The following is a 14709-nucleotide window of genomic DNA, read 5'->3' on the forward strand; positions in this document are numbered from 1 at the left end:
GCGCCGCTCCCGGCTCGGCTGGTCCCGGGGCAGGCTCCCGCCGGAGCCTCCGTCCCCCCCTGACCAGGGTAGGGGTGCTCCTTTTATCTGGCTGGGCCGGTCCCTCACCGGCCCGGTTTACGTTCCGGCAAACTTTCAAGCCCCGGCCAGACTTCCGGGTCCAATCCTGAAAGCTGGACGGTACCCCGGGCTTTCTCGCTCGGGCCGGGTCCCCTGGGGTCCTGGCCCCCTCACACAGGCTTGCAGAGTTCCAGCCTGTGAGGGGACACTTATGGCCCCTCAATGCTCCACCCCCACCTCACACTGGGGAGCTGGGGCCTGGGGATAGGGGGTAGGTTGAGGGCACTGGGTCAGGACTGGCCATCGATGTTTACAAATGGATCCTGGTACAAAAAAAGGTTGAAAAACACGGATCTAGGCTTCACAATATATGGTCATGTGTTCTTTTGGCTGAAGAGTCTGGAAGGGAGGATACTTGGGGGAGTTAGCACAATACAGGCTTGAATGATTGAGCTCTGCTCAGTCAATAGAATTTGGAATTGATTTTACTGTTTTGGCCCCAGCCACAAAATTTCAATTCCACTAGGGACTCTATCCTTTCAGCTTCTTGAGCCAGATGCAATTGGGTCCCACCTTGGCAGCTGCATGGCAGGTATATTTCCAGGCTTGCTTTTTTTCCAGTAAAGAAAACATACAATTCCCTACTTAAGACATGCATCCCAGGTCTATGTGTGTGTGTGTGTGTGCATGCATGCGCACAGAGGGGGGAACTGATTTTTGTGGAAAAGGTTTATATTGTATGTAAAAGAATATGGCACTATGCTATCTTTCTTCGTTCATATGCAGTGTTGGATACAGGTCATTCATATATAAAGAAATACTTGGAATAGTCTTATGTTCCATCTAGTTCTTGCAGAAGCTGATATAATTTGTTTCAGAGGAAGTACCAACCTCACTGTATTATAATTATATATTGGGGCATTTATTAAAGTAGTTTCACCAGTTCTGAGCTCGAACATTGCATATTAAAGAGTCATAGCCATGGCTAGCCTAACAAAATTGGGATGCCTCAACAGGTATGGCAACCTATGTCTGGAGTCTATGAATTCTATTTCAGGATTAACCAGAGGGATATACCCTTTCATAAGTTGGGCACGCTGTTTCTGTAGGAGACACTTATATCAGGATCAAAGGCCCACCACATTCAAGTCATGAGCTCTGTTCCTCTCCAGTGACTGCAAGGTAATTGCATCACTTTAAGGCATAGTTCGGTTACCACACCTCACATTAATCAAAATAAATCCAAATGTGTAATATGCATTCAAACCATCAATATTTATTTTATTTGTATTATTTATTCAACAGATTCCTTGTTCATCTCCACTTGCAATAGATTCTTGAATACTGCTTTATCTATAGTTTAAAAATTGATTTTAATGAAAGGGGCACATTTATTTTAATGAATGGGAAACATACAAGCATGTATACTGCTACATTTCTGTCTTCTGACCACAGATTAGAGTGTACAAAAAAAAAGGAAAAAAAGGGTGAAAGTACTAATGACAGTACCGTCTTTCTAGATGAATTTGTTTTCATTATAATTTAGGAGAAAAATGTGAAGCTGTTATGCTGCATCATGCTCACACAGGAATCACTGGGCAAAGGTCAACTGCACTGCATATGATTTAGCAAAGTTGGGAAAATGCACCCCCTTGTGGTTTCTTGGCAGTACTGAAATGAAATCTTTTCTAGAAGCTATTGATTATTTCATGTTTTACCAAAACTACAATTACACTATGAAGAAAAAATATCTGTAAATAAAGGTGCAGGTGCATAAATCTTTAATATTACATTTATAATAATATTTTTCTATATGCATATTAATTGAGAATGCCTTATCTACTGTTACATTCCTCATTCTATTGAGAACTTCAAGCATCATTATAGCACAATGTTATAGTTTATCATGTTATTCAAAGTCATATATTTTATTTTACATTTTGGGATAATGCAGACTTGGGGCTAAATCCACAGTTTGGGTGAAAATTTGTTGAAGTCTGTATTGGATTAGATGATCTCTTGAGGTCCCTTCCAGCCTTACTTCTCTGTAATTGGAAGTCTAAGGGTGGAAGTAGAAACAGCTAAGGAAAAACCCAGAAAACTCTAGCTCTTTATTAATGAAGATTTGGAATTTTAACAGACCTTCAATCACTGAAATTGTTTAACAAAAATGTTATCTTATGTGGAGGAAGAGAGATGGATGTACCGCTGTGCATGAGGTGAATCTTTCATATCATTTCCTTGCCTTCATGCTCTGGGACAACCTGGAATATAATCTCCTATCTGAATGAAATGATAAAATGTTTCTTTAATATTTTCCAAGTTTGGAATGAAATAGCAAATGTATTCTGCCTTTTTGGTATGTCCACAGTTAATACCGAGTTGATAACACCTCAACTAATAAATTTCCAGGGTAGTATTTACCATGAAAACATTCTTGTACATTTCTTGGGAAACATGGAGACATGTATATTGCTACATTTTTGTCTTCTGACCACAAGCGTACAAAGAAAAAAGCAAAAAAAGTGCAAGAAAAATAATTGTCAATACTTCAGAAATTGTGCTAGAATAGTTTTAAAAACAATAAATTATGCTATATAATATATATATTATTATTATATAGGTGTGTGTACACAGATAGGTATCTACATAAGGCATGTATTATGTGGCATGTTTTATTGTTAAATATTTTATTTATATGTGCCTTATTTCATATTTGCATTTATATGTGGCATACATGGCATACATAAATAAATAAAATATTGTTGCATAATGCAATATATATATATAATATAATACATATATACACCTATATAATACACATTGTATATATATTAATCTATGGCATAGCTTCTATGCCATATTTATACATGTATATAGTCTACATTAGCTTATATGGCGTATCTTTAATAAATTATATAACAATAAAATATGCTGTATATGTCCAATGAGTGTGTGTACATACAAACATACATGAATGGCATGTATTATTGCTCTGTGTATGTGTGTGTATATACACACACACATATATACATACATATATATATATATATATATATATATATATAAAATGCATGTATGTATATGTGTGTGTATTTATACATATATATAGAGATGTGTGTATATATGTATGTATATATATGTGTGTGGATGTATATGTAACACGGTGCATGCATACATGGCATATATATATACCCCTACATACATATTAGTTTATATATATATATATGTGTGTGTGTGTTTATGTTATACATCTATATAACATACATATATTATACATTAAACATATGTTTTTATTTATATCTATTATAAATTGCCATTATATGGCAGCATATCTAAATAAAATATATGACAATAAAATATGCTATCTGATGCATGCTTCTGGGTTTCTGGTTGTAGCCGTGTTCGTCTAAGGAGAAGACAGGCAAGGGTCTTTGAGGAGATGTGATCTCTTTTATTAGACCTACTTTGTGGCTGGAAAAAAATTCTTTTCTGGTGTAATGAAAGCGATCACATCTCAGACCCAACCCCTTGCCTGCAAGAATACACGCCCCATGGCGCGTCGTTAGATATGTTATTTAGATATGCCAGATAATGTAAAGTATAATATACAAATAGAAGGCATTTTATGGTTTATTTTAGTCTCCTGCCTTCGGACTGGCCCGGGAGAGCCCACCCCGCCGTGCCATACCCACATTCCCCCTCGCCCGTGCGCGCAGGGTTGTGCGCGCCGCGCGCTGCCCGCCAGAGTTTCTTCTGTATTGAAAGTCGCTCTGGGCAAACAGGAGGCGGCCGTTGCGCTGCCATAGTGACGGCGGCGGGGCGGGGCTGAGCGGCCCGCGCTGCCATGGTGACAGCGGCGGGGGATGTCGCGCTGCCATGGTGACGGCTGCGGCGCGGGCCTGGTGGCATGTACGAGCGGGCGGCCCGCGGGCTGTGGCGGGCCGTCGGCGGCACGGAGCCGCATGTGGGGCCCGGCTCCTACCGGCTGCCGCCCGCCGAGCCGCGGAGCACAGGTACCGCCTGCGCCCGGCGGGGGTGGCACCTGGCTGCGCGGGGCACCCGAGGGGAAGGCGGAGGGCACCCACAGCCCGGGCCCACGTGGGATCCGGCCCATGGACCCACAAGGTTGTGGGCGCCCTCCTGCCAGGGCTTCTCTCCTAGGACGGTGCGCTCCGGGGAATCTTGCCCCAGGCAGTGTGAGCTCTGTGCCGCATGCGCCCTGGAGTAAACAGGGTTGCCAACCCTCCTGAAGTCCCGAGGAATTAGCTGTAAATCACCAGGAGATTGTGGAGAGTCACCCGGGAGATAAATGATAGGGCATTCATTCAGAGAAATATTAAAAGTCGACTTGGGTTTATGCAGTAGTTGGGCAAGTTAGTCAAATGTAATAGTCGTGTGCGGTTGCCTTCCTGATGTGGGGTCGTTAAGGTCATTACATCATGCAATGAAACCTCTTGGAATAGATTCAGACAGGGTGGCGACCCGAGGGGTAAAGCCAGCCATTTCAGAGAGGAGCCAGTGGCTTTCTGAAGCATTCGGCCTGGGACAGTTGTCTGCCCCCAAGGCATCGCCCCACTGGTTTTTCTGGAAGCAAAAATCAGGTGGAAACTCGGAGCCGGCCTTTTGCAAGAGGTGCCTTGGATCTGTTGGGGGTGGGGGCGGCTCAAGTGTAAAGAAGGTTGAGAACCACTAGCCCTGTGCTAACCAGCTTTGTATGCCTCTAGGTATTCATTGAAAGTATTCATATAGCTGTAAGAATAAAAATAAACCTCCACCCTCTGGGTATGTGGAGTTATGTGACCTCTATTCCCAGAACACTTTACATTCACCCTAAGTTCTTCTGGGGAAATGTGTCCATAGTTGGGCTGTCACACACGCTGCTGGCAGAAAGTCAGAATTTATAGCCTTGCTCAGGACTTCTCTACAGAATAGGATATTGTGAAGTTGTGAAAATGTCCTTGTAATTTGCTATCTTTAAGAGATGTACAGAGTAGGATGCGAAAAACAGGCCTGAGGTTTCAGGTAAAAAAACTATGTTCTATAAGGTGTCAATAAATGGGGTGTAAATGGAGGTGGTATTAAAACTGTATTGAGCTGTCTCTGTCACAGAGCTGCAACTGTGCGCAGCTCACTCCTTTTCATTTGGTAGCACATACCATGGCCAACTACTTCTTGGCAGGGTAATTAATGGCCTATGTTGAGCTCAGCACTGCTGGGACTAGATTTCTTCTGCTACCTGAACTAGTTCACATATTTCTACACAACAGCTCCTTCTGCATGATAGATATGGATCTATATCTTATTGAGTGATGATAATTTTAATCAGTAAACTAACTGGGGTTTCTCTCTTGAGCTCTTCCTTACAGATTAACTCCTGTAAGCAAAAACACAATGAATTCTGGCAGAGGAGCTGCTACTGTAATTTGGAGAGGGTGTATGGAGTCTATCTTGCAAATCCTGCAGTGCAAGGTTCTGTGGGAACCGCAGACATACCACAGTTTTTTAAAATGATGGGGCTGAATTTAGAAAAACCTCTTATCTAATTCTCTATTTCACTTTAACACAAATGTGAGTTTTTTTGTAGGATTCAGTGTGCAGCTGGGCTTTGACATATTTCAATACAAATATTTTTGATTCCTTTGTATCTAGTAAAAGAGATGGAGTCACTCTGGATAGTCTTGATTTTTTATTTTTGTTGTTTTTATCAAGAGCAAAGTTCTGTAGCTGGGGCTATATACATATGGGGATATCAGGCAAGTTTTCTTTTTTAATATGCGTATCTTGAAAGCTATCTGTAGCTACAGAACTGGTCTTCCAGTTTAATTAATGCTATCTTAGAGACAGATACACAAACCTCAGATACAACTTGACGTTAAAGGAGATACGCACAATAGTTTCTGTTCTACCAGCATATCTCTAGCTATTAAAAACCAAAGGGGCTCCAGAGTTGATATATTCTGTTGTAACAGTCAAGTGTAGGCTCATCAGAAGGTAATTCCACAAGTACTAAATTCATTATATTACTTTTGCTGTGCTCATCTGAGGTGCAGCCTGTAACATAAAAAAATTAAGCTGAGAAGTGTGATAATTACAACTAGATAAAACCTTATCGTATCCTAATTTTATCTGTAAAAAGGTTCATTAAATATACAGTTTTATCTCCTTCAAAATCAAATCAGTCTTATTCCTCCAAGGCCATTTTCTTGGTCTTACTAAACAAAATGTTAGGAATGCAAGTAAGGGGCATTAAAAGTAAAGAAAAGCAATACAATATCTGTTTTCCTTTCCTTTCTTTTTTGGCTCATCCTCCATGTTATATTGCCTTAGAAATGAAATAAAAAACCTAGTGGGAGCCTAATTAATGAATCTGAAGTGGGAGACTGCAGTGCATTTTAGTAAAGCAAAAAGCAAAAACCCTAGCTGAAAATCCTAAAAGCAAACCTTTTCTGAAAATAAAAGTGTAATTAGGCATTGCTATATTTACAGAGAAATGAACATGGTTTTAAGTATTTTTTTGTAATTTGATGTATTTCTAACTAACCTCACTATTCAATACCTCTGGGTATGGTATAGGTCAAACTACTAGATCATAATAGTTCCTTCAGTATTTAACATCTAGAAAATACATGAGCAGATTTTCAGATTATCTTTTATATAAAAGTGCATTTCAAAGCATTTTATAGAAGTAAATAATGGTGGTGGTAGAGAAAAATTAAGAGATATTGGCAAAGAAGGAAAGGTCTTTTTGGTTAAGATTTAAAGTGACATAAAGACAAGTGAACTGGAGAGGTACTAAAGGGAGTTCCAGATGAAAGCAGCAGGGAAGGAGGCAGCCCCTTCACTGACAGTGGATATATTGTATGAAGAATTAGGAGGACCCTAGTTTTGTAGCGGTCTCTGTAGAGAGAGATGGCATGTGTAAGGGAATGGAATGGAGGAAGTTCATGGGATGTTTTAAAATCAAGAAATAAATCTTAAGAATAAATTCTTTCCTGTATTCTACACAACTTTCAGTCCTCAAGTAAAGATTGGATACATTTCTAGTTCATTTAAATCAGAGGACTTGATACAAGAATCATTTAGTGAAATTCTGTGGCCTATATTATACAAAAGGTCAGACTAAGTGATGATAATATCCCTTTCAGCCTTAAAAATTATGAATTTATTCAGTACAATCAGAGACCTGAGGATTTAGAGCACTTTACATTAGCTGTCTGAGGTTCAAAATAGATTAATTTTGAGAATACTCTTAAAAGTCTCTTTAAAAATAAACTTTTAAGCATGTATCACTCCTTACATATATCTAGTCTTTTTAGTAGAGTAGAAAAATGAGATGAACCAAGTGTTTTGATTGTCGAAGGATAATTTGATGTATGTATCAAATGTGTGTGTTTTTATTCCTTTGGCAGATGGCTATGCTCCATTTCTTTCTTTGACAAGTCGAAACTTAGCATTTACTATTCAAAATACAGATGTTAATATTCCAGGACCTGGACACTACGATATTGCCAAAATACAGGTAAAACCGCAATAGGTGCCTTAATTAAGTTAAAATAGTTGAAATTTGCAGCAGTAACAGTCAGCAGTGTTTTTCATGATTAATTTATCTCTAATGAATTCTCCTCTTATAAGTAAGTTGGCCATTAGAGAGAGGGACAACATGATGGGAAGCTTACTATCTGGACTAGAATTTTGTCTTTTCCTCTTCCTCCTTCTGTCTCTCAGAATGCCTTCTTTCCCATACTCAGATTACATTTTTTTCCCAATAGGTTATGTATAAACTAGTCTCTAAGGCATGGTGCTGCTGAGTGCTTGATGAAGCACTCAGCTTTCTCTGAGTGTTTTTAAATGGCTGTCAAATTCCCAAGCCACTTGTTATTTTCATGTTACTTACTTCAAGGTGTAGTGGGCACTTTCACTGTTTTGTAGGTCAGGATACTTTGTTTCCCTGTGTCATAGCAGAGAGCAGAGTTTAAAAGGGCTAAGATCCTTAAGGTTTGAATAATGAATAATATGAAAAAAAAGAGTAATTATCCTAGCAGGAGTAACATTAGTTAATTCTAGATCAACCATTTGGCTGCATCCAGATGAGTGCGGCTATGAGGTATATGGTTCTGCAAACATGTCTGCAGCGCCACATACCACACATTTAGATGTTCTCTGTGCTACAACAGAGCACTGCCTGTGTGTGCTGCTCCACTTTTTTTTTCTGTGAGTTTTTTTGACCCCTGAATATCCAGAGGTCAAAAAGAACCCAAGGGAAAAAAAAGGGGAGCAGTGCATGCACAGGCAGGGCAAAAGCAATGCTGGGCCACCCAGAGCCACACTGCAGCTGTTGGCCAGGCTCCACATGGCAGAATTGCCACTGCTGCAGCCCCGGGAGGCCCGCATGATCCCAGGTAAGGTTACTGGCTCCGTCCTCCCCTACCCCACATGAGGTGACTTGCTGTGCACCAAAGCATGCATGGCACAGGCGGTCCCTGTGGACAAGTAGTGGTGGCACAAAGTGCGTCAATGCTGTTTGTCCCCGGACAACCAAATGTCCATTATTGTCTGGACATGCCCTTTGACAGCAAAGTTAAAGGAACTTTCTCAAGCTGGGGAGGTTTCTTGATGTTCTGTTAGGCACACGTCTTTTGAACTTCAGTAATAGAAAACAGCTGCGTTTCACTGAAATCATTTTTATTTGGCTAGAAACACTGTATGTTCAACGTTTGTTGCGTAACTTCATGTTTACTGAAATAAAATAAAAGGCTAGTAAAAAAGACATTTTAAAGATGAAATAAATACGAGATTTTATCTAGCTACTTCATTAAGGTGTGAGGTTGAGATCAGCATCTTTGCGCCATAATAGACAAAATAGAAATTCCTGAGGTTCTTCTGAGAAGCAGCAACTGGCTTCTCTTGGCTTTTGCATAGGTGCTCAAGGTACTGGTAAGTGATTGTGAGGGGAGAGAGGAGGGTAAAGGAGGGCTTTGTCAGTAAACCTGGCTGCATATGCTGAGAGTATGCTGTTCTCTGTGTGCCAGAAGTTACAGAGGGATACTATTTGTCTGAGACAGTACTGCTCATTATTATCCCCAGAGCAGGGCAATGCCTATGGTATACATTTGCATCCAGGCTTAATTGTATAATAAAGTTCTTAAGTCAAGCAAGATAAATGTCTTTTACACTTCATCAATATAAGGTATTAACAGTTTAGTTTTACATTTTGCTTCTACAGTAAGATCAAAACATGGCTTTTAAAGCTATTTGTGTCAGCAATTATGAAGTATATAAAATAATATAGTTACATTAAAAATTAAGCATTTTCTAAATGTTACAATGAGAAAAAATCATTATACTATTATTGGTATATAGCTTGTAATTTCTCTTTGATTTTTTTTTTTAACTGCAGATTCATTTAATGCTTTCTGGCCGTGTCTACACTAGCAGTGGGCTGTACAGTTATTACTGTGCAGTCATTTAGTACTTGCTTAAGCAAGTACTGAATAACTGTGCAGTAACTGATGTTACTGCATGGTCCCATTGCCATATGGTTATTTTTAGCTGCTACTGCGTGGTAGCAACGAGTTCATTGCTACTCCGCAGTAGCATAGCTGTCACAGTTCGTGCGCAGCAACACTATGTCGCTGTAGCAACAAACTATGGCACAGTATCTCATTGCTATAGCAACATAGCATTTTGTGTAAACATGCCCATTGACTGTAGAACACACACAAAGTGGGAAAGGCACTGCTCTCAATTTCATGCTAGAATGCTGAATAATAATATGGTTAAGTATATCAGAAAGTTTCTTTCGAACTCTTCCCCATATTTTGTCTTCTTGTTTAATCTTGCTTCTGTTTTGAATTATATGAAAAAAAATTCTCAAAATAGCAGTTTATATATGCTAACCTTCACTTTGTACACAAAGTAATTTGAAGTCAGCTGTGCAGATATGAAAGAGTTTTGCTTTCGCAGCAGCTATATTTGGTTATCAGTCAGTGAAATTTTTTTGTGCGTAAATAGTGGCAGGGGGAAGATGCTATAGAAATTAGACAAGCAAACCAGTTTGAAAAAGAAGTCACTTTTTTCCATGCCTGCCCAGATGCATTATGTTACTTTGATTTAGGTAGTGTCATACCACATTGCACTCTGTCAAATCTGACATAATATAACATAAATGATGTAATGAGATATGACACGAAATTACACAGGTCACAGAAGTAAAGCAAGCTGTTTCTGACATTATATATTTCTGTAAAACTTGTGTTTATTTTAAAGCATCTAGAAAAATATATTGTCAGTATTTGACAGGTACAGTGTCAGCAGTACTGCTGAATAATGCTGATTTTTGATGCTCCCTTGAGATTCCATTCCCACCTTATGTCCAACTCCCCTTTAATGAAGACTGCAGAAGTACTTCACTCCTGTTTTCTATTCTGTTTTAAAGAAAAATAACAGAATATGTTTATATCATGAGCTCACTTGATTTCCTAATCCTAGCTGCATGAGCTAGAGACTGACTACAGTATACAGTAGTTATTCTACAGTACCTCCCTATCTGGATGTCCTTGTTCCATGGTATGAATGCCTTTTTGCAGTTTAGTTTAATGTATTTCACAAGTGGATTAAATACATCAGAATAGCTATTCCAGTGACCCTATCACAGTGACCCTGTGATGTCATTTTCATTCTAAGTAACTGATCTTTTCACCATGACTTTGATATCACTTGTACCTAATATCCTGCTATCTCCTTGATGTGTAATTACTGCTAGGAATTGCTGCCAGGTGCTCATTTTGTATTTCATCCTTTTCATTTTTCTTACTTCCTTGCTTCTTTTTCTTGACTCTCTCTCCCTTCCTTGTCCTCAGTTTCCCACCTTGAAAGCTAGATTTTCTTTCCTTCTTGCCAATCTCCCCATCTTACCAGGTTTTCTCCAAAATATTTTTTTGTTATTTCCTTCAGTTCTTAATGTTGTATGAGCTAAAAATAATAAAAAAGTAGAATTTTAAAGAAGTTTTTGCAACCAAATATAGTGACTTTTGTTTTTATGGTAAGTGTATAAACTTCTCTTCTCTTCCTCCGTGTAAGATAGAAGGAGGTGTTTTCCAGTATGAGCTTCAAGTACTTTTCTCTCCCAGATTACTAATGAATAATGGCAGGCTACATCTTAATTCTGTCTTAATTCCAATTTATGGATGTGCCTCCTGCTGTTTTTAGTCACTGTGTTCTTGCTATGCTAGGGGGTACAAGATTAAAGGAAAGCAAATAATCACACTTAACTGTTTGAATAATAGAGAAAGAAATCAAGCAAAAGCAAAACACAAACAGTACATAATAATCCAGGCTCTTTGATACAATCTCTTTGATTTGTTTCTTTGTGAAAATACAATTAAATTTGAAGGTGGTATGCCTCCAGTAGGGTTACTCTTCCCTAAGCTAATTTTTCTGTAGCCAGTACTGTTCTTATCTCACTAGTGAGTCCTGTCTTTGTGTATCCTAGATCACAGCTGTCCAGCCAGTGGCCTATAATAAGTTAACCAAGTCTGTGGGGTCCTGCCCAACCGTTACTCCTCCCACTGCTCCTGCTGTTGGTGCCAGGGTCTCTGGGATCCCCCTCTGTCCTTCTGTATCTTCTACCTTCTGCCTCTGGGCATGGTGTGATCCATAGGGGCCCAGGGATCTTGTGGATCCATGTGGTGGATGTCATGCTGTCCATGTGGTGGGGGTGGAGGATGGGGTGAAGGGGCATGAGGTGGGGAAAGAATTGTGGGTATGGGTGGATCAGGGATTTTGAAAAGTGGGGTGTAGGTGGTATGTTGCATCATTCCATAACACAGCAAATATTTTTCTCCGCTTAAAAAGAAACTAGAAATTTTACTAATATGCTAGGGGCCCTAGGTCTACGTGATTCAATTATAATCCAAGCAAAAACAAATGTAATTAAGCCTGAGAGTGGTTGACTGCCAGCTCCAGGGTGGGGCAGGCACCTGTTTTGGGGGATGAGGGGTATAGCTGTTATCCTCCAGTCTGGCCCCGTGGACAGAACGGCTCCCTGCACCCCCACACAGGTCCCTCAGCACTCTACCGTGGCCTTAAATGGCCCCTCACTTCCACTTATGTGTAACAGCTGCAAAGGTTTGATAGGCTACAAGCTGAGTGGGTGAGCTGTGCCTAAGAACTTTGAAAGACAGGTGGCAAAAAGTTTGCAGAGGGTGCAAATAGCTTTTCCAAATGCAGGGAGTTGCTGTGCACAATCCATGTTTTTTATTGGAGGATTTGAACTGTAACCAGAGCCCCCATTGTAAACTCTGGGCTCTGATTGGCTACCATGGAGACATAAAAGCTGAGGGAGGGAAAAGCATCTGTGGAGAGAACCTGCAGGATAGCTACACCAGCCTGAAGAGAGGGGCAGATGCTCAGCTCCTCCTTCCCTGCCAGGCAGAGGGAACGGAGCTGGGTCGGAGTTGTGCAGTCAGGGACACAGGTACCCAGGGAAAGAGTGTGGAGGATTTGGTAAGCTAGTTGGGAGCTAGAAGAAGCTGCCTGATCAGGGACCTGCAGAGGGAAGTCGTTTGTTTGGACTAGAAAGGCTTGTACGTCAGGGATAGAGGCCTGCAGAGGGAACCCCCTGTCTGCGTGTGGAAGTGCTAGGGGAGAGAGAGGGAGTGGGCTGTGAGAATCCCAAATCTGCATGTGTGTGTAAGGGGATACTTAACCCCTAGTGTTTGCAGGAGGTGTATTTTTCAGAAGGAAACTAAAGAAAGAAGCCTATTACCTGCAGTGGCTGATCGGAGACTTGTCTTTTTGCTGAGTTACAAAGAAAGAGCAAAGAGTCCACCTTCCCCAGAGCAGCAGAAGCCTCACCTCTGGCACCTAGTGGTGGATCATAGTTAAAGCTGTATTACCATTGTAACAGGGGCTTAGGCGGGAGCCCTGTTACTGAGTCAGGCCAGACAGGATGACCTGACAATTCACCCCACCAGGTGGTAAAAATCACACGCCGGGGTGAAGGCTGGGTGATTATCCTGCCACGGCTGGGGATATATTCAGTGGCGGGGCATAGGCATTTTGCCTTTGGGCACCAGAAGACTTACATGAGGCAACCAAAACTCAGAAGAGAGGAGTGCAAGGAGCTGGACTCATGACTCTGCAGCACACCAGGACCATGGGATGTTGGGTGGTGGAGGATCGGCAACAGGACTAGGTACTTACCTGGAAACACTGGTGGCTCCGGGAGTCCAGGAAAGAGCTGTGGCTCTTTGAAGTGGCTTGGTGGGAAGCCGGGAGAGAAGTAGAGGTCCCTAAGGTTGGTGGCGGGTAGAAGAACTAGACTAACCTCTGCAGGATAAAATGGCAGCCTCGAGCGTAGCAGCAAGGGAGTGGCTGGGGCCACTCCAGGCACAAGGCATAAGTGGCAGACACAGAGAATGTGCTGCGCTAATGAGGCAATTAGTGACCAGGACTGTAATGATTATAATGTATCTTTGAGGCATCCGGCACCTTATTGGCAGCCTGGACTTCCCTCGCTAGTAAAGTAACTAGCAAGGCTCTTGCTGTTTACCAAATCTCCTGCTGGGCAATAAAGCTAAAGTATGAGAAATCTTTACCTGGGTGACTTTACTAATTCTGTGCGGGGCAATATCACTGAATCCCTCTTATTATCTTTCAATCTAAGTCGTGGCAGGAGAGGGTAAAGGAAGACAGAATTAGCAATCACAAGCTGTTCACAGCCATTTACAGGTTTCCCTTGATTTATGTGAGTTCTTTATATGTAAATTTGCTCTTATGCAATGAGCATATTTAGAATCATAATTCATTAGATACAAGGTAAATTTGCTCTTATGTGATTAATGTAGATGCCCCCCTGCCCAAGCAGGTAAATCTGTGGGGGAAGGGGGCAGAAAGGGAGGTGGCCTCACTCATCCCAGCCCTGGCTGCAGCTCCTGGGCTGCACCATGCTTCGCCTGTCCCCTTGCGCCTGGGCTCACCCCAGCTCCTGGTCTGCGCCATGCCATGATGCAGGCAGATGGTACTCGCTGCTCCTGGGGCTGGTGCAGCCAGGGCTAAGGTGAGTGCCACTCTGTTCCCTCTGCTTTGCTGCCTTGTGCAGCCCCAGGAGTTGCATCCCTCCCTCTGCCCCTTCCTTAGTCCTAGCCTCACTCCCTCCCTCCCTTCCTCTCTCACTGCCATGGGAACCTATCCCTATTTGTTACACTGTAAAGTGGGTTTGTTTTATGCAAATTTGATTTGATTTATGCGCTGTTCTCCGGGAACCCATGTGCCGCATAAATTGAGGGAAACCTGTATTGTGGGAAGAGGAGTGTGACCAGAGGGAAATCAACCTGAGTTATGGGGGAGAAACTGTTTTGAAGTGTTATAGCCAGGTGAATATAATCATTGAGGTTGTTTGATGCAAGTGGGACCACCCAGTGTGGTAGAATTATTCATCTACTGCTGCAGTTGTAAATTCTATTCAAATTGTTGGTTTTATTATCAACCATTGATAGTATATACATACATATACATATACATACATGTATACATATATATATGTGCTGACACCTCAGTCAGCAGACATGCCTGAGGGAGTTCCCTGGGCTACTGACACCCTAAGGATTGCATAATAATAATGCCTTTTCTTAAACTGGCATATTG

General features: G+C 41.4%; 1 protein-coding gene across 2 annotated transcripts in view; it reads left to right on the plus strand.

Moving 5' to 3' along the window:
• The window catches only part of STPG2 (sperm tail PG-rich repeat containing 2), a 572264-nt gene that overhangs the window by 1424 nt on the left and 556131 nt on the right, over window positions 1–14709 (plus strand). The window contains exon 2 of one of the 2 annotated variants that reach the window (XM_019553336.1): window positions 7473–7582. In XM_019553336.1, the coding sequence (XP_019408881.1) occupies window positions 7473–7582 (110 nt within the window). Of the gene's footprint in view, window positions 1–7472; window positions 7583–13060; window positions 13286–14709 lie in introns of those variants that run through there. The other variant, XM_019553334.1, reaches the window with a different exon arrangement.

The sequence above is a fragment of the Crocodylus porosus genome, unplaced genomic scaffold (assembly GCF_001723895.1).
Source record: "Crocodylus porosus isolate Cpor-Errol unplaced genomic scaffold, CroPor_comp1, whole genome shotgun sequence".
Lineage (NCBI taxonomy): Eukaryota > Metazoa > Chordata > Crocodylia > Crocodylidae > Crocodylus > Crocodylus porosus.